Here is an 18,736-nt window from a genome sequence, read left to right on the forward strand (position 1 = left end):
AAGGGCTTTAAGCAGGAGTATGGTGTCGACTTTGATGAGATCTTTTCTCCAGTGGTTAAGATGACCACACTCAGGACTGTACTTGCTTTGGTTGCATGTGAGGATTTGGAATTATGCTAAATGGATGTGAAGACAGCTTTTCTTCACGGTGATCTTCATGAGGAGATCTACATGCAGCAGCCAGAGGGATTTGCAGTCAAGGGCAAGGAGTCACTTGTATGCAAGCTTAAGAAGAGCCTTTATGGGCTGAAACAGGCACCAAGGGAATGGTATAAGAAATTTGATACCTTCATGAAGTCCCAAGGTTTCAGGAGAAGTGATGTCGATCACTGCTTATATACCAAAAGGGCTGCAAATGGCAGCTTAATCATTCTCATTTTATATGTGGATGACATGCTTATTGTTGGTAAGGCTCGTAAGGAGCTTGATGACCTTAAGAAGAGATTGCATGAGGCCTTTGATATGAAGGACCTTGGTGATGCAAATCACATACTGGGCATGCGGATACGGAGAGACAGGGGACAGCGTTTGTTGTATTTGTCTCAGACCGCGTATATTGGCAAAGTATTGCAAAGGTTTCATATGGAGGGGGGGAAGACCCTCCATATGTGAAACTCAGTGCAATGGATAGCCCACAGTCAGATGCTGATAGGACTGAAATGGCCAAGATTCCGTATGCTTCAGCTTGTGGCAGTCTCATGTATGCCATGGTTGCTACCAGACCTGATATTGCGTTTGCAGTGGGAGTGGTTAGCAGGTATATGGCAAATCCAGGCAAGAAGCATTGGGATGCAGTGAAAGGTATCATGAGATACCTGAAGGGCACACAGGAGTTGTGCATATGCTTTGGCAAGCAGGATGCAAAGGTGCATGGTTATGTGGATTCAGATTATGCTGGTCATCCAGATAACCGGAAGTCTACTACCGGTTATGTTTATACATTCACTGGAGGTGCAGTGTCATGGGTATCAAGGATGCAGCAGTGCATAGCCTTGTCTACCACGGAAGCTGAATATATTGCAGCCACAGAGGCATGCAAGGAGGCCTTATGGCTATCTCGGCTAGTGGGAGACTTGGGCATTACAGGTGATATTCCATTGTTGCATTGTGACAGTCAGAGTGCTATTCAGTTGGCACACAATCCTGTCTTTCATGCAAAGACGAAGCACATTGATGTGAAGTATCACTTCATCAGAGAGGTGATAGATGATAAGCTGATTCAGATTGTCAAGATTCACACGGATGACAATCCAGCAGATTTGTTGACAAAAGGCTTGCCTGCAGAGCGGTTTGCACACTGCCGACAGTTGATGGGTATAGGTTGAGCCTCATTTGGCCATGTACTCCATTGTGTATATGCTGTATTTTTCTCATTTATTTTTACTTGAGGGCATATTGCCTTTAAGTGGGAGGTTGTTGGGGTAAAGGCATTATGGCCACCCTAGTACAGTTAGTAACACTTAAGTACAGTTACTTAGTGTTGTAACCTTATCCATTGATATAAAAGGTTGACTGTGTGCTTGGGGAGGTACACACATACTTCATTATCCCCACACTCTCGTGTCTACTGTGTGTGTCGGTGTGCTCTCTCTTTCTCTCTCACTCCCACGTCTCATTCTCGATTCCTGGATGTCCCACACATGGGCTATCATGGCATTGTCGAATGACTCTCTGCCGGAGATCATTCCGATTAGGTACTACTACCTTGCCATTTCTTTTCAGCATACCATCCCTTATGGCATATCTTGCATAAGTTTGGCCTTTTCTGGATGCCAGGTCATCCTTTTCCCCGGGTTTGAACACATGAACCTTAGGCCAAAGGCTCTGGACGAACTCGTCCACCTTTTGAGTTTCTCTAATCTTGGTCATTAGAGCACTCTCTAACACCGTGAAACTCATGTTATGCATAATGCGTGACAACGCATCAGCAACTTTATTATCCTTTCCTCTTCGGTATCGGATCGTCAAATTAAACTCCTACCACCACCTATCCGCTACCTCATTAAACATATGGGTGGCCTCGCGGATTTTCTTCATTTTCACAAATGGCGAATGCCTCGTCCCATTTGTGTAACCAGGTGTCAATGATATCGGAACTACGGTCAAACATCCAACCAGAATACTTTTCTGGCCTATAATTGGCAATATTAGGCACCTTAGCCCTCGTAGGCTCGACCGTACGAACACTGGACTCCGGTTCCATCAGAGATTTACCTTTCTCCTCACGAGATGGTCTAGCAGACATACTATGCACCATTTTCCTGAGTTCAGACTGCCCCACATTTGTTTGTAACTGCTGCGCTAAAATCTGTTGCAAGGCATCCTCTAACATTGCAATTCTGCCAGACAGTGTATGACCTGCTGGGCGCGACACCTGCGGGGTCGGCCGGACTCCCGACTCTACGGGATCCATCCTGGAAGCTTCTTCTTCTACTTCTATTCAGGTCAATGGGGTTGTGTGTGGGTTTTTTTTTTTTTTAAAAAAATATTTTTATAAATAAATAAAATACCGCTTGAAACTGTAATTACAAATCAAAAGTCCAACTTCCAACTTTACAGCTGACAAAGCATATATCACACTGTAACCAAACCCGCTTTTCCCTATACTAGGGAAACTCCTGCAATCTAAGAAACCTCAAGCCCTTAAATCCAAAGGCATAAATCTGTTCCCAATCCAACTCACACACCTCAAAACTTCAGAAATTTAACCAAACAAAATAGAGGGAATAAAGAGTCGAAAGCCCCGTGGTATCTCCGCGCGAACAACACACGCTAAGGTATGCTATAAGTGTGATTCTGCGCAGCATCTGCAATTGACTCCACCAAGGTACGCTTCCTACTTCTAAGGGCCTGTTCACGCGCAGGGCCTCGAGCTAGGCAACTGCCAGTCTCGAGTGACTACGCTTTGGTCCTCTGTCAATCGAATTTTTTTTCCACGCAGCCCCAACATTAACGATCTATTTTCCACGCAGCCCCAACATTAACGATCTATTGTGAACAAAATAAAAACGTGATCGTTTATCACGTCCGCAGCCAGCATCGATTATCACGTTGAAGGACTTCCATGTCACGCAAGTATCAAGAGTCAAAGTTCCCTGGCCCTAAGCTAGCTGTAAACCAGCGGGTGTCCAAAAAATACATTTGCCTTCTGTCACCTATTTCGTCACCAGCCTACGTGAACTGTACCGCTGTAGACTGCGCCTGACATATGTACAAGATCAGGGCCCTATATGTAGGGGGGAACTAGTAGTGGACTGGCCAACCAGGTCTGCTGACATGGCCAAGTGACCCGACCCTAGTTTGACCGGGGTAACCTGACCTGGTCAGGGTCCAAACTGGCCTGGTTAGTGGCACGGATTGCCACTTTTACCAGGCTCTGAACCAGCCTCAACCAGGCCCACTAACTCAGCCTCTAACCCTGGCATTGTGCCTTGGCTAGACCCCCACCTAACTCGCTGAAATACAATGAGAAAGGACCAATATACTGCACCTCTCTCTACACCCTGCCTCACAGCATCTCCAACTCCACAGATCGCCTACACCACCTATCATGACATATGTTTCAACCACGATATTTCACCTATATACTCAGCCTGCCTTTATATACTTCTCACATATATTGACTTCATACCCCTACTAGAGGACCGTGCTGCCCTAATCACCTGCTTACCACTCGAGGCTGCCCTTCACGCTTTTCCTCATAGCACTTGCTTCATGTGTCCACCTCCACCTGGGACCCATTACCTTGTAATAGCTGGTACAATGATGAGTGCAAGGCTTTACGCCGTCAGCTCAGATTCGAAACCAAAAACAACCTTCCGGACGAACCAGAGACACTACGCAAGTATCGTCGATTGGTACATAGGAAGAAGCTGGATTTCGTTCGTCGAAACGAGGAGGAACCATTGAACATTCTGTTTAGTAACAACTCTAAGGACTTTTGGCGGAGATTTCTAGAGGGGCGGTCCCCCTCACCACTCACAGACACTCAGATCTGGTATAACTATGCATGGACGATCTACAATATCCCAAATCGGCCAGTTCGTGACCTCTCACATATACCCCGCCCTACATCCTACACACTCTTCGCTAAGGGGGGAGTGAAGGATGCCGTAGTGAAACTTCATAATGGCTGAGCGAAAGATCATGAGGGCCTACGCATTGAATTCATTGCATATGGGATTAATCTCCTAGCCCCGATCTTAGCAAAGCTCTTTAATGAAGTTGGTTGTTTGGGGTTTCCACACACCTGGACTGTTAACACTATCTCACCCATCCACAAGGCAGGGGATCCCATGAGCCCGGAGAACTACAGGAGCATTATGATCGGACATGTCATGTCCAAGATCTATGCATTAGTGCTTGATTCTGAGGTCAGTTGATTTGCAGAGTGCCGGGGACTTAGAGCAGTTGGACAGGCTGGATTTCGACGCGATCATGGGACCATGGATCACATTCTCACACTCAGGTGTATCATCGAGGAGGCGAGGGCACGGAAGCAGAGGGTATATTGTCACTTTGTGGATTTTCACAAAGCCTTTGATTTGGTTCCGATCCTCCGACGCCTATAGGATTTGGGGTATAACCAGGAGATCATTTGGGCCGTTGATGGCAGTTTATGAGAGAGCTCCGCAGGCAGAGTCCGGGCAGGGACGGGATGGACAGATGAGATTATGAGCAAATATTGGGCTTTATCACCCACCCCGTTTGGCCTCTACATTGACGAGCTTGAGACAGTTATGCAGACATTGGGGGGAGATGGATGCTTTCTAGCTGGCATGCTAATTCAGATATTGCTATATGCAGATAACGTGGCACCTTTGTTCATATCAGCAGAGGGCCTTCAAAACACTTTGATGCACTACAATCATTTTGTGAGTCCCATGATTTGAAGGCCAACCTTAGTAAAACGAAGGTCATGATCTTCAATACATCTCGAGCCTTTATGCACTAGGAGTAGTTCACGTTTAACGGGTCGCCTGTTGAGATTGTTTCGTCATATACATACCTTGGGGTTATCTTCTCTAGACCTATCTTCACTATGAGAGCCGCGATGCAGGCCCGCCTGAGCAGGGGATACGCTTCATTGGTCAGATTAGAGAGGCAGTGCTTCCGCTCACATTGTCAGGATCCGCGGATGAAGGGATTGCTGTTTGACTCCTTGGTCTGTCCAGCGGGGGTGTACGACATCCCTTGTTGGGGGCTGGATCTGTCAGATATAAAGTGGGCTCGTGTGGAGCGGCTATAGGTTCTCATGCTATCACGGATAATCCATGGTAAGCCGTCCGCCCCTCACCAGATCATTCAGGTTGAGTTTGGGTCATCCCCACTACAGCTGGATGCAGTATTTTAGGTTATCACCTACCTATACCGGGTCAGGGAGTACGGGGATTGCACTTCCGGGCGTAGTAGATTACCATGGATAGCATTGTTCTCTTCTATGACACTATCAGCAGCAACAGGTGACCATACATGCTGGTATGCATGCACAGTCCCTCACCAGATCATCTAGGCTGAGTTTGGGTCATCCCCACTACAGCTGGATGCAGTATTTCAGGTTATCACCTACCTATACTGGGTCAGGGAGTGCGGGGATTGCACTTTTGGACGCAGTAGATTACCATGGCTAGCATTGTCCTCTTCTATGACACTATTAGCAGCAGGTCACCAGACATGCTGGTGTGCATGCACAGAGAGATGGTTTGAGCAACTGGGGCTCCACATGGATAGACTCCCTCCCTTCTTGTATAGCATTGACGCGCCGTTCTCTCCTCTCCTATCACACGAGGGCAACCAGGTCATCCGCGAGGATCTTTTACAGCTACACACATTCTGGACTTGGTTGGGACCGAGTGAGCTTCCAGCGAAGCTCAGCTTCTACAGGGATCATTGTTTATATATCACAAAGGAGGAAAGAAAGAAAGAAAGAAAGAAATTTTATTAGAGTCTTTGGAAGACCAATGGGTCTATGAGATTGAAAGAAAACCTAATACAAATCCCAGTAAGGGTGGAGCTACTAAAACAAGCATCATCACCTGTGCTGAATCCTAAGTCTGATCATTGACCCACCAAGATATACGCAGATCTACTTACCCCACTCACTGAGGATCTCATATTGGGCAGTTTCATGTCTCTTCAAATCCACAGCTTTTATCAACCACTTCCCCATGAACCTAGCAGCAGACCATTATAGATTCACAATGCCTAAGCCTCCCTCACTTTTAGGTAGAGTACAAATGTCCCATCTTATTTTTGCAATCCTTTTGTGGTTCTCGTCTCCTCCCCATAGAAAGTACCAAATATAGAGTTAAGCTTACTGAAGCCAGCTTTGAAGGGAGACCAGCAAGATAAGAAGTAGATGAAAGAAGGATAGAGAAAATGGTTCAGAACAAACTTTCTCCTTGCTAGGGAGGGATGAAATCCTGGATTGTCTTTATGATTTTCTAATCACCCAATCCATCTATCCTTCACGGATACGTGGAAGCCCCCTAGGATACCCAAATGCCTAAAAGGGACACCTTCCCTTATGTCCTTACAAGCATTTTCCTTCTGTGCCCTATGAATTGGACCTTTAGTGCCATATACCCATGGACCCTACCTTGTTATCGTCTATTTGAGAGATTGACGCTTGACTGAAAATATCCAAGCATTTCAGGACAGCTTATTCTTTTGTATTGTGAGGTTCGTGTCAATCGCAAATTGTTGGCATACAATCTGTCATCCCTCTGTCACTTGATACCTCTCACAAGCACCCTTGTCTAATCGACCTCTTTAGAGTGAAGGGTTCCTGATCTTTTTCCCCCAAGGTGAATTGTGAGGCATGCAAAAGGTTTCATTTGGTGAAAATAAAGTGGTTTCAAGAGTTTCAATGATATTGGTTTCAGACCAGCTGAAATGGGTTTCTTAGTCACAACGTTCATCACCCATACCTCTAGTATATTAATATACATGCCAAAAAGCACAGAGGCCCTCCTCCCTTCTTTTTTTTCTTTGCTTTGTAGACTTCAAGAAGGCCTTCGACTCTATGCTATGGGCAATGCTTACCATCTAGAGAGCAATAGGAATTCCACATGAATGCATTTGGGTAGTATGGGTTTATGTGAGCATGGAAGAGACTAAGTCTGAACATCCACAGCACTCTCCAAGCCATCCAGCAACATTGGGTACTATAGACCTAGGCGCCATCAATAGCCTCTATACATTTAGATGTTCAAACGTACCAGTGAACAATGTTTGTTCAATCTCCCAGCAACTGTGCAATGAAGCATGTACGTGTTTGTAGTAAGAATGGACAGCTTGAAATCTGCAAAACTGAACACCTTTGGGCCCCACCAAGATTGATCTTTTGGGGTGTCTTTGAAGAATCATAGTGACATAATCTAGATTTGTGATGGAGCTCAAAGTAGCTGTGCAAGATTATGCATGATGTGACCGTGTTGGACTGGCTTAGAAGCCTACCCGGAGCTGCTCTCCACTTTTATACACTCCCATCCTTACCATCAACAGCCCCCTCACCCACACTCAGCCCCCTTTCTCACCCACACTCAGCCTCTCCCTCTGCAACCAAAACAATCCCCCCCCCCCCCCCCCCCCCCCCAACTTCCCCCCACCCCTCCCTCATTTGCTCTTAGCCTCACCACTTTACCCTCAACTCCTCCTCTCTCTCACCCGCTCTCAGCTGCTCCTATTTCAAAACACAGAAAAATCTTGGATTAGCATCACAACACGGGGAAAGGAGAATGAGAGAATGACAAAGAAAGGATAAGGGGAGAAACAAGAAAGAGGACAAGACTCCAAAGCAATTGACTCTAGAGGATGCAACACGTTCAATGGGAGCGGGCTAGGTGTGGACAGCAAAGCAATAACGAAGAATGCTAAAATACCCATCTCAGTGGTGCCATCCTCCTCCTCCCCATCATCATCATCTACTTCGGGGTCCTCAACATCAACTTCGACAAGCATAGTGGGGTCTTCTACCTCAAATCTGACATTTACATCGACTACAGTTATTACACCAGTTTCACCTCCTACTTCACAGACTGTAGATATCCATATTGGCCTACAGTACTCTTTCTCTTCCCTCTGACCCCTCCTCCTTAGCCAACCCTCTTTCCAGTATTCTACTAAAGTACCCTCATCACTAGTATCCCCTCTTTTTGCTCAATTCACTCGAGCAAGGTCTAAAAAAGGAAGAAATGTCGGTGAGTGTGATCTGTGTGTCTATCCTCTGTCAGGTGTGCTGCATCTCGATCTCGGGGTCCCTGCCTCTCTTGCTATTTGTGGCCAGGGCGGTAACATGCTCCGATTGGAAGAACTCTATGATCATACTGTGGGATGGACCAGGTAAGGCCCTTTGCTCTTGTTTCCGTGATCTGATGAGACGCTCCCTATGTCGGACCGCCTCGTGAATGAAAGCAGCCAAGCATCTTTGGTCTGGATACGAGAGGAGTTTGGAGAGGCCTTCGAATTCGTCTCTGAAAAGGCAATGGTATCGTCCACGGATCTCATAGTAGACTGAGCAATGAAAGACGAAGTACTCCTTTGATTCCACCTCATGCCGATCACATAGTGTGCAAATATGACTCTCTCTGGGGATCCCATCTGCTCGCCCACTCTCGATACGGAGTCGGTGCGATGACACAGAGAACTATCCAATGGCACTCCTGAGTGAGTATGGTAGGTGAATTTGGGTGTACCCTGGTGGGATAATGAAACCCTCCTAAGAAATGTGCAGTCTGTGGTCTTGATAGAAACATAGCTTCACAAGAAGTTCTATTTGTGACAACCATGTTGGGTAAGAGATCCTCCTAGATGATCGGGTTGAACTCATTGTCCCAAAACAGGACAAACGGGGCATCAATGCTGTACTGAAAGGGAGGCAGCCTGGGATGAGTTTGGGAATGTTCCTGGATTCATCTAGGTATATATCTATATGGAAACCCAATCTCTCAAACCATCTACATGTGTGTGCATACCAGCATCTCTGATCACCCTGAGGTGCTAATGCCATAGAAGAATGCTGACCAAGCTAGCCTGAATGAGACATGTTCGTGGTACTATGTCAAAGCTTTTCGGAAATCCACAAGTAGCAATAGACCCTTTGTCTCTGTGCTTTGGCCTCCTCTATGACACTCCTGAGTGTAAGTATGTGGTCCATGGTCCCATGATCACACCGGAAGCATGCATGCCCCTCTGCTCTAAGTCCCTGCATATCTGCATAGCGGCTAACCTCCATATCAAGTGCTAAGGCATATATCTTGGACATGGCATAGACGAGCTTGAGTTTTTTATGAGGACCCTACGAGGAGCTGGTTGCTCTCTCGCCGGCTACATGCTCCAGATTCTATTGTGCATTGATGATGTGGTACTCTTATCCTCGTCTACTGGGGACCTCCAGAGACATCTAGATGCACTACTGGCTTTTTGTGAGTCCCATGATTTGAAGGTCAACCTTGGTAAAATCAAGGTTATGATCTTCAACACCTCCAGGGCAGCCGCACACAGAGAGCAGTTCATGTTTTATGGCGCCCCAGTCAAGATTGTCTCATTATACACTTACCTGGGGGTCTATTCTCTGGACCTATCTTCACGATGAGGCCGACAATGCAGGCCCATCTGAGTATAGGGTACACCTACCTTGCCCGATTGGAGAGACAGTGCTTCCATTCACATTTTCAGGACCCATGGACCAAGGTTCTCCTTTTGACTCCTTGGTCCGACCTGCGGGCATGTACGGTAGCACTCGTTGGGGGTTAGATCTATCCGATACGGAGTGGACTGGAGTGGAGAGATTACAAGCTCTCTTGTTGTGACGGATGGTCCGCAGCAAGCCATCTATTCCTCATCAGATCATTCAGGCTAAGTTCGAGGCTTCTCCACTGCAGTTAGATGTGGCATTTCGGACTATCACTTATCTATACCACGTGCGAGAATATGGCTCCGTGACCAGGCGGTTGTACGAGCTGGGCTATGGCCATGAGAGTGTGTGGGCTGTTATGGCACTTTACGAGAGGGTTTCCGGCAGAGTTCACACGGGTGGGGGATGGACAAATGAGATCATGAGCACCATTGGGGTCAAACAAGGTTGCCCACTCTCACCGATCTTGTTTGGCCTTAGCATAATGGTCCTGTAGTTACCTGGACTCATGGGATCCCTTGCCTTGTGGATAGGTGTGATAGTGTTGAGGGTCCATGTGCGTGGGAAATCGAGACAAAGTGCTTCATTGAATAGCTTTGCTTGATAGGGGCTACGATATCAATCGCGTATGCAACAAACTCGGTGCATAAACCCTCATGATCCTTCACTCGGCTGTTGTGAAGCTTCATGACCGGGTCTTTGACGCCCTCCTTAGTGAATAGATTGCAAGAAGTCGGTCATGGTGTGTGTGAGAGATCAGGAGTGGGCTGGTCAGGGATTTCATATAATGTGCGGGTGTAATTGTACCAGACTTGAGTATGTGTGAGTGGTGAGGGGGACCGTTGTTCAAGAAACCGTCGCCAAAAGTCTTTGGAGTTATTGCTAAACAAGATGTTTAGTAATTCCTCCTCGTTTCAACGAATAAAGTTTCGTTTCTTTTGGCGAACTAGACAGGGCAATACTCATGTAACATGTCCGGTTCGCTTGGTAGGCCATGTTTGGACCCAAATCAGAGTTGTCGGCGAAGAGCCTTATACTCGTCATCGTACCAGCTATTACATGGCACGGACCCTAGAGGCGGTGGACGGTTAGAGCGTGTGGTGTACGACAAGGCATGAAGGGCAACCTCGTGCAATGATCCACTAATCAAAGCGGCCCGGCCCTCTAGGAGAGGTAGAGTGTAGAGTCGTGTAGAAGATTTTGGTGAGTGGTTGTAATCGAATTGTATGTCGTGATAAGTAGTGTAAGTGAGTAGCGCGGTAGGTGGTGTAGCAAGACGAGGAGTGGCGATACTAAAGAAGAGATATGTATGATCAACCCAGGGGGAGGTGGTGAAATAGAGGAGTCCGTGATGGGTGATGTGAAGGCATGGGATCCCAAGATATAATCAACCCATGTGGAAAGTAGGTGAAGCCACTGGAGGAGGGCCATCGCTCAAGACCATTATAGAGAATGAGATCATGCGCCGTACCTAGATCTAGGAGTGCATGTCCATAGGAGGTAATAGGGGCCCGTCTATTAGTGGACCCTCGCGAAATGCCAGCGTCAACAAGATCTATATCAGGAAGTAAAATTGCCTCTCGAAAATCTTGTAGCGGCACCTAACTTGCTTCGGTCCTCGCGTTGAAGTCCACAACTAGGAGAACATCTCAGCGGCTTGAAAAATCCATGATAGCCTGGTGGAGAGGTGTGTATGGTGATGTCTCAACCTTCTCTCGCATTGCCCTGGTGAAGTGTGATGTCTCTGGTGGAAAGTAGCAAACCGCTATGAAGAGATCTCGGCCAATCGTGCGTCGTAATCGGATCCAAAGGAACCTAGAGAGTGGGTCTCTCCTCTCCACTGAGATCGTCCCAATGAGAGATGATCTATACAGGACTGCCACTCCTCTTGAGCCACGTACTCCTCGCGTGCGCACATATAGTTCATGTACCATAGGGCGATGCAGGCTACCTTGGTTGGCACTAGCATCTTCTATGGCATTAACAGCTTAGGGTGATCAGAGATGTTAGTACGCACGCACATGCGGGTGGTTTGAGAGATTGGGTTTTCATATAGACAGGCTGCCACCCTTCCGATACAGCATTGATGCTCCATTTGTCCCGTTCTGGGGCAACGAATTGAACCCAATCATCCGGGAGGATCTTCTACAGCTACACACATTCAGGACCTGGCTAGCACAGGCAAAGTTCCCTGTGAAGCTCAATTTCTATCGGGACCATTGCTTGCACATTTCGGCGGAGGGTTTCATCACCCCACCAGGGTACACCCAGATTAACCGACCACATTCACTCAGGATTGCCCTTGGGCAGTTACCTGTGTCATCGCACCGACTCCGTATCGAGAGCGGGCGTGCAGAGGGGATACCCAGGGAGAATTGTATTTGCACGTTGTGTGAGTGTCATGAGGTGGAGTCAGAGGAGCACTTCTTTTTCCACTGCCCAGTCTACTATGAGATTTGTGGATGATACCATTGCCTTTTCAGGGATGGATTTGAGGGCCTCTCCAGACTCCTCCTATACCCAGACCATAGATGCCTGGCAGCTTTTATTCATGAGGCAATCTGACATAGAGATTGTCTCATCAGATCGAGGAGACAGGGGCAGGTGCCCGGCTCATCTTAGAGTACGATCACATAGTTCTTCCAGATAGAGTAGGTTGCTATCACAGCCAGGGTTAGCAGGAGAAGCAGAGACCCTGAGACTGAGATGCCTATCGGGGTGACAGTGGCGCTCGTCAGATGCCGGGCAGCGGCTAGGAGGGCATGACAGGTTACTCACCGAGATAGCAGGCAGCGATCCATTACGGGCTTCTTGCCTACACTACCTAGTCCGACGTTGGGTGTATCTTGATGTTCTATATGCCTATTGTATTGTAGTGGATCAGACTATGTCTCCACATGAGGATGATGATGCCAGGATGGCTGCATAGGTTTATGGTGGAGATATACTATGATATCATTGACTATGTCTACACAGTTCTCTAGCATGGGTTAGGATGCTCGCTTAGTAGCTCCACCCTTTTGCTCACTGTATTAGGTTTTTCTTCAGTCTCATAGACCCATTGGTCTTTAGTAGACTTTAATAAATTTTCTTTTTTCTTTCTTTTCTTTCTCTATGCATTTCTATACATTAAGGACAAGAGTGTGATTTGAATTGTCACTGTGGCATACTTTGTATTATCTTCTGCTGCTGCGAGGAGTGTTAGCTGTAGCAAGCAACCTCCATTTCTGTTTTCTAACAGTTATTTATATACTTGGTTGTTGCATAGATTTGTAGAGGTTTTAGGCCAAGGGAAGCTGCTTTCAGATTTAGAACTTTGTTGGGGCAAAGAGCACTATAAGATTGCCCTTTTAGACTGAAATGCTGGATCCTGAAGATAGGAAGTCATGCCTTTTTCTGTATGAGGCTGGAACATTGAGTTCAATCTATGCCAATGTGTGCAGTCCCGACAAAAACCACCATGGTGCTGCGTGCCTTGATGTGCTTATTCATTTTTTCCATTTAAGATTCTAGCTTGTATTTTTTCTGTGAACTTTGCATTGCTATCTGTATCCTTTGAGCTTTTGTTTGTTCTTTGTCAAACCCAACCATTTACTAGCTGGCATGAAATGTATTTCCATATTCTAACCTCAATTTATTGTTTGGCACGTATTTGATGAGGATGCTGGTTATTCCTTTTACGATCATCTATTATTTTCAATAGAGTGCTATGAACTGATAATACTTGGCTATGGCTATTTGTACAGCCTTGCTCATCCATATCTGGTGTCTGACAACCGCCATTATACTTTTTACATCTGGAGAAGAGTAATTAACGTGCACTGGAGTGCCAAGTACCTGTTGACGTTCGTTTATATTTACTCCTGGTGCTCAATTTTAATCACAATTGGTAAGCCTTGATGTACTAAAAAATGAAAGTTGTGTGTGATGTTTGATATGTGGGTGCTGTGAGATTTCTGCCAATGTAAAGGCAAGGCAACAATTGATGTCTGCTGTACCTTTGAATTAGAAAGAATTTAATGTACAATTCATGCACTGATTTAAGCTTGTGTTGAAATTTAAAGATGTGGGACAGAGCTAAACCATTGATTCTTCAAGTTGCTAAAATACTTGTGAATGGCCTCTGCAAATGCCTCTTATTATGGCTGTTAGCAGCTTTCTTAAGAACATGAGATATATATCAGAAAATAGGCCTGCTTGTTGTAGCAAGTCTCCACAGTGGAGTACTGTGTCTCCTATGAACATGAAATATATGTGAGAGACCAGACTTCCAAGAATGCAAATGTGTGCAATGCATGCAGAAATTAGACGATAATTGGGCCTCCAATTGGGGAAGAGCGCCCTTGTGAGAGTAGTTGTTTCTGTTTTTGACCTATATACCAGGTGGGAGAGAGATGGTGAATGAATGCAAGGTGGTAGAGAGAATGCTACGTGAGATTCACAATGAAGGGAGATACCCCTTCATTAATGTCCCTTGAAATCACTCAAGTTCCATTTTCCCATTTAGACCTACCCCTAGCCTATGACCCATGCACCTACCATTCAATGCACTCTAATAGACCCTTCCCTTTCCTATTGCCCCTAGGATGTGGACATGTGGGTGTGCATCTTTATTAAATAAGTGTTACATGTCCAAATTCGGTGCCATCTGAAGCAGTGGCTCCATCTCGACGTGGGCGCTATCTACTCAGATGATTTACTACCATAATAAGATCGGTTAGTGTCCATGATAAATACAAAAGCATGTCGCACCATCAAGTTGGCGCATCATTGTAATAATGGTCTTATGCTATAATTAACAAAATGGCCGTTTTCCTTGTCACATGACAATATATATGTCAGAAAATAGGGCTGCTCGCTATAGCAAGTCCCATGGTGAAGGACTGACAAAGAATCTTGCAAACTTTCTCTATTCTCACTCGCACATGTGAAAAAAGATGAAATGTCAGGGATGGAAATAAACAGCGAAATGTGCAGCCAAAATCTCTCAGGTAAAACCTCCACTAATTGTGAAAAGAAATGCTCAATCGTGAGCTACAGCAAAGTGGTGGGCTAACTAGAGCTAGTGGAGAGGTCGACCACTTGACGCCTGAGTGGATGCTTCAAGAAGCAACAATGCCTCTACATACAGCTATGCAGTGGCCAGGACCCCTCAGATCTGCTGTCCAACTTCAAGAAGGCCGCTGGTTTTGTTAGCCAGCCGACCAGCATGGACGACCAGACAGCCACGAGTCAACCAACCCCAGACCAGCTTCAATCTGAGGACAAAGCGTGGCCTACATCCAGGCACAAAAATGCTGCCATTTTGGCAGCTCTTTTGGCCTATACACTGCCCCAAACTCAAGGCATGTGCTTTATCTCGACCCCAGTTAGCCCTAGTCCTTCCCCTCCTATATCCACCTAAGCTCGCGGCTGCTTACACCTGCATCAATATATACTTTCCTAAAAAAGTATATCATTGGAAGATTTGCATGAGCGATTCTCGAACAAACACATTGGATGGAAGGGCCAAAAGTAAGTACCATATCTTGAAATATGATCAAAGAAATACATCAAGAGGTAGGCTGAGCAAAGGTGGTCTGTACTTTACGTAAATAATTTAGAAATCAGTTTTGACCACCAACTTCAATATTGTGTAAAGAAAAAGAAGATGCCGCAATGCCAGACCTTGAGAAACCGTTTGTCTAAGTCTTGCCGGTATATTCACCCCAAAAGCTTTGGAGGGTTTGTATGAGCTCTTACTAGATCTGTGATATGATCTCTTGATCCTTGGTCCAAACCCTACCAACTAAAATATTTGCATTATGCATCTTGTTTGGCCTCTTATTGAGCTCGAGACTTTTCATTGGGACCCTAGGCATTTTGCTTTCAGATGCCTTGTATACTTTGATATTCGAGGTTGCTAACAATGTCTCTTTAGGGATGGCTGTGGACCCTTGTTTGGTTTCTTGTTCTACCTTGATCAGAGATGCTTGGTGAGTCTGTCCGACATAGGGAGCATTTGCTTAGGACACATAGACAAGATCAGGGTGTATAGCCATCAGAGCATAATCCATGAGTTTGTGCAGCCAGACATCACGGATTAATAGCCTTCAAGGAGACAACGGTACCAAGTGTGGCCTTCACCCCTCGTTTGGTTAGTGGAGCATGTAGTATGTTGGAGGGAGCCCGCACACAAGTTGACACATGGCATAAGGATTTGGGAATTTTTGTTTCGAGGGAGCCCCTGCACAAGTTGACACGTGGCATAAGGATTTGGGAGTAATCCCATAAGCAAATGTGTCTATTGGGGGACCTTGGATATAAAGGGCCTCGTTGAACCCTCCTCACATCCCTCCCAAGACCTTTTGAGAGGTGAGGAGCCTTAGAGCACAGCTATGGGGTGGGGAATGGGACCCTCCACCCGGTGCTATTCTCGGGGTGTCTCGTGGCATCCCTACATGGTATCAGAGCCCAGAGCCTGCTTTTTGGTGCAGTCGTGTGTAAGGTTGACACGTGGCGATGGTGGCCATTTTTGGATAGGACTTGAGTGTGAGCCAGCGAAGATGTTGCGATCCGTTTGGCAGTTGTAAGTGCAACTTGAACCTCGTGTTTCAGCAGCAGCTGCTGTTTCTTCATTGCTCTGACTATGGCCTCTCTATGGTCTTTGGCGGCGGCTACCTAGTTGGAGACTGGCGTTTGTCTCCTCGTGTGGACTTTGGTTTGTCCCACGTGGGTATTTGGTTAGGCCTCCCTTTGATTTGGTCGAGGGTCACCTTTGGTTTGGTAGCTCCCTGGTTTGGTTAGTAGGTGATCTGGCTTAGAGTGTGGCTATGGGACGAGGAGTGGGACCCCCAGATCCGGGCTATCCGCGGGATGCCACATGGCATCCCTACACCGAGGACCAAAGCGAGAGACACAAGAGACTCGCCAATGGGTTGAGGCATAGATCAAACTAGGCATCCTTTCCTCGATGCCCATTAGGTCGAAGGAAGACCAATGGGGGTGACAATGGCACATGTCCGATGCAGGGTCACACCTAGGAGACCACAATAGACCACATGTAGTGACAGCTGCCAACGCTCTATGATAGGATTTACGCGACCATAGCCTCATACATCGTCGGCTCCCTCTTAGGCTTGAGATGATCATCATATTGCTGCCAATACATAGCTCCCATCTTCTTCATTTCTTTTTATGAATTAGTATCTTTATGATTATGGCTCTATTTTATTCATCTTGGGTGCTATGTCTGCTTAGAGGCTTTACCCTTTCAACTCATTGTATCAAGTTTTTTCATTCTCATAAACCCTTCAATCTTTTGAATACTTTAACGAAACTTTCTTTCTTTTTGTCTTTCTATGTGTTGGACTAGTGTGGCTAATGGTTAGGGGGCCTTTGCCAAGAAGAGGCACCCTCTCTATCATGACTTCGCCAATAACAACATAAGCTTTTGTATATGAATTGTGCCTCCGACCTTTGGGCCTTTGTAGTTCGTGACAAAGATTGAGCCACTGAAGGTACTATTTATTATGGTCATGGAAATTGTGCATGTTGAAGATCAAGAGCGTGCAACTTAGGAGCATGTACAGGGCCCAATAGGAGCTCAAGGCCATTGAGGACGATGCCAATCATCTAGATTTTGAAGGAGCTTTTGAGGAAGATTGCTTTTGAAGGAGCTTTTGGGATGCATTTGAGGAAGATTGCTTTGAATTCACATAGTGGCAGAAAGAAAGAAAGAAAGAAAGAGAGTTTATTAAAGTCTTAGGAAGACCGATGGGTCTATGAGACTGTGAAAATCCTGATACAAGCGAGTTGTGAGGGTGGAGCTACTAAACGAGCATCCACACCAATGCAAAATGCAAAAATATGCAGAATGGTAGTACTAAGTACTGAGTACAACATAGTTCATGTTGGTGGTTGACTACATATCAGTCACATCATCATCATCATCATCATCATCAAGACATCAGGGGTGGATGAGGCACTAGAAGCATGAAGTTAGTGATAGAGTGCCGTCGACCACTCGAGGGTGCGGTCCTGTGACGTCTCCCGGTCATAGCTCTACGCCTAAGGGCTACAGTAACCCTTGTCAGTCGTGCTCCGATGCGAAACATTGAGGGAATATCCCCAAGTGTAATCTGCGCGCCCGACCTCTGTCTGAGCTGTTGAGTCACTGGCTTTGGGTCCCGATCATGTCGAGGTCTCGTCTTGGGGGAGTCTAGGTGATATGGCTGAAATAACTCAGTGATAGAGCTCTGAGAGGGGTCTGCCAAGCAAGAGGTCTGCTCCTGTCTCCGTGATTGAAGTATCCTCTCGTGGTGCCAGATTGCCTCATGAATGAAGCTTGCCAAGCATCTTTGAGAGGGGTCATACTCTCCTCCTCTCCCCCGCCAGCCCCCTCTCCCTCCTCCCTCGCGCTCTCTCCCTGCGCTACCCCCTGCGCTAACCCCTCCATACCCCCTCGCTACCTCTGCTACCCCCCCCGCTACCTCTGCTAACCCCCCCGCTACCCCCTCCGCTACCTACCCCCCTGCTACCCCCTCCGCTAACCCCCACGCTACCTCGCTACCCTTTGCTACCCTTCTCGCTAACCCCCCCCGCTACCTCGCTATCCTCTCGCTAACCCCCCCGCTACCTCGCTTACCTTTACCCCCCCCCCCGCTACCCCTCTCGCTACCCCCTTCGTTACCCCTCTCTACCCCCTGCTACTCCCTCCGCTAACCCCCCCGCTACCCCCTCGCTACCCCCCCTCCCCCCCCACGTTTTATTTTCATTATATTAAAAAAAAAAAAGGGGAAAAAAAAAGCAGCTTCGACCTCCTGTAGTCCCTTCTTTGCCCCCATAATGAAAGGAACAGGGGGATGAGGACAGGAGACTAGGCGGGAGACCCCTCGATCCAAATCTGCATACGCATGGAGATGGGGAAGGGGAACGGTGACAAGGCGAAAATACAAAAGCAACTCAATCTGGAGGACTTCAACAAACGCAGCAACCGGAGCGGTTTGACAATGGATAGCACCGCGGCCCAGAAGAAAGGGGCCCCCCCAACGCCCATGCCGCTCACCACATCCTCGACCTCTATGGTTACCACCACTATTTCACCACCATCATTCGCCT

General features: G+C 46.8%; 1 protein-coding gene across 4 annotated transcripts in view; it reads left to right on the plus strand.

Moving 5' to 3' along the window:
* ALG10 (DIE2/ALG10 family) overlaps positions 1-18,736 on the plus strand; it is a 102,480-nt gene that overhangs the window by 52,874 nt on the left and 30,870 nt on the right. For all 4 annotated transcript variants that reach the window (XM_087391484.1, XM_087391485.1, XM_087391487.1 and 1 more), the window contains one exon: positions 13,384-13,526. In XM_087391484.1, coding sequence (XP_087247610.1) covers positions 13,384-13,526 — 143 coding nt within the window. The remainder of the gene's footprint in view (positions 1-13,383; positions 13,527-18,736) is intronic.

The sequence above is a fragment of the Dipteris shenzhenensis genome, chromosome 20 (genome assembly GCF_047967505.1).
Source record: "Dipteris shenzhenensis isolate YYH24624 ecotype China chromosome 20, Dip_SZ_1.0, whole genome shotgun sequence".
Classification (NCBI taxonomy): Eukaryota; Viridiplantae; Streptophyta; class Polypodiopsida; order Gleicheniales; family Dipteridaceae; genus Dipteris; species Dipteris shenzhenensis.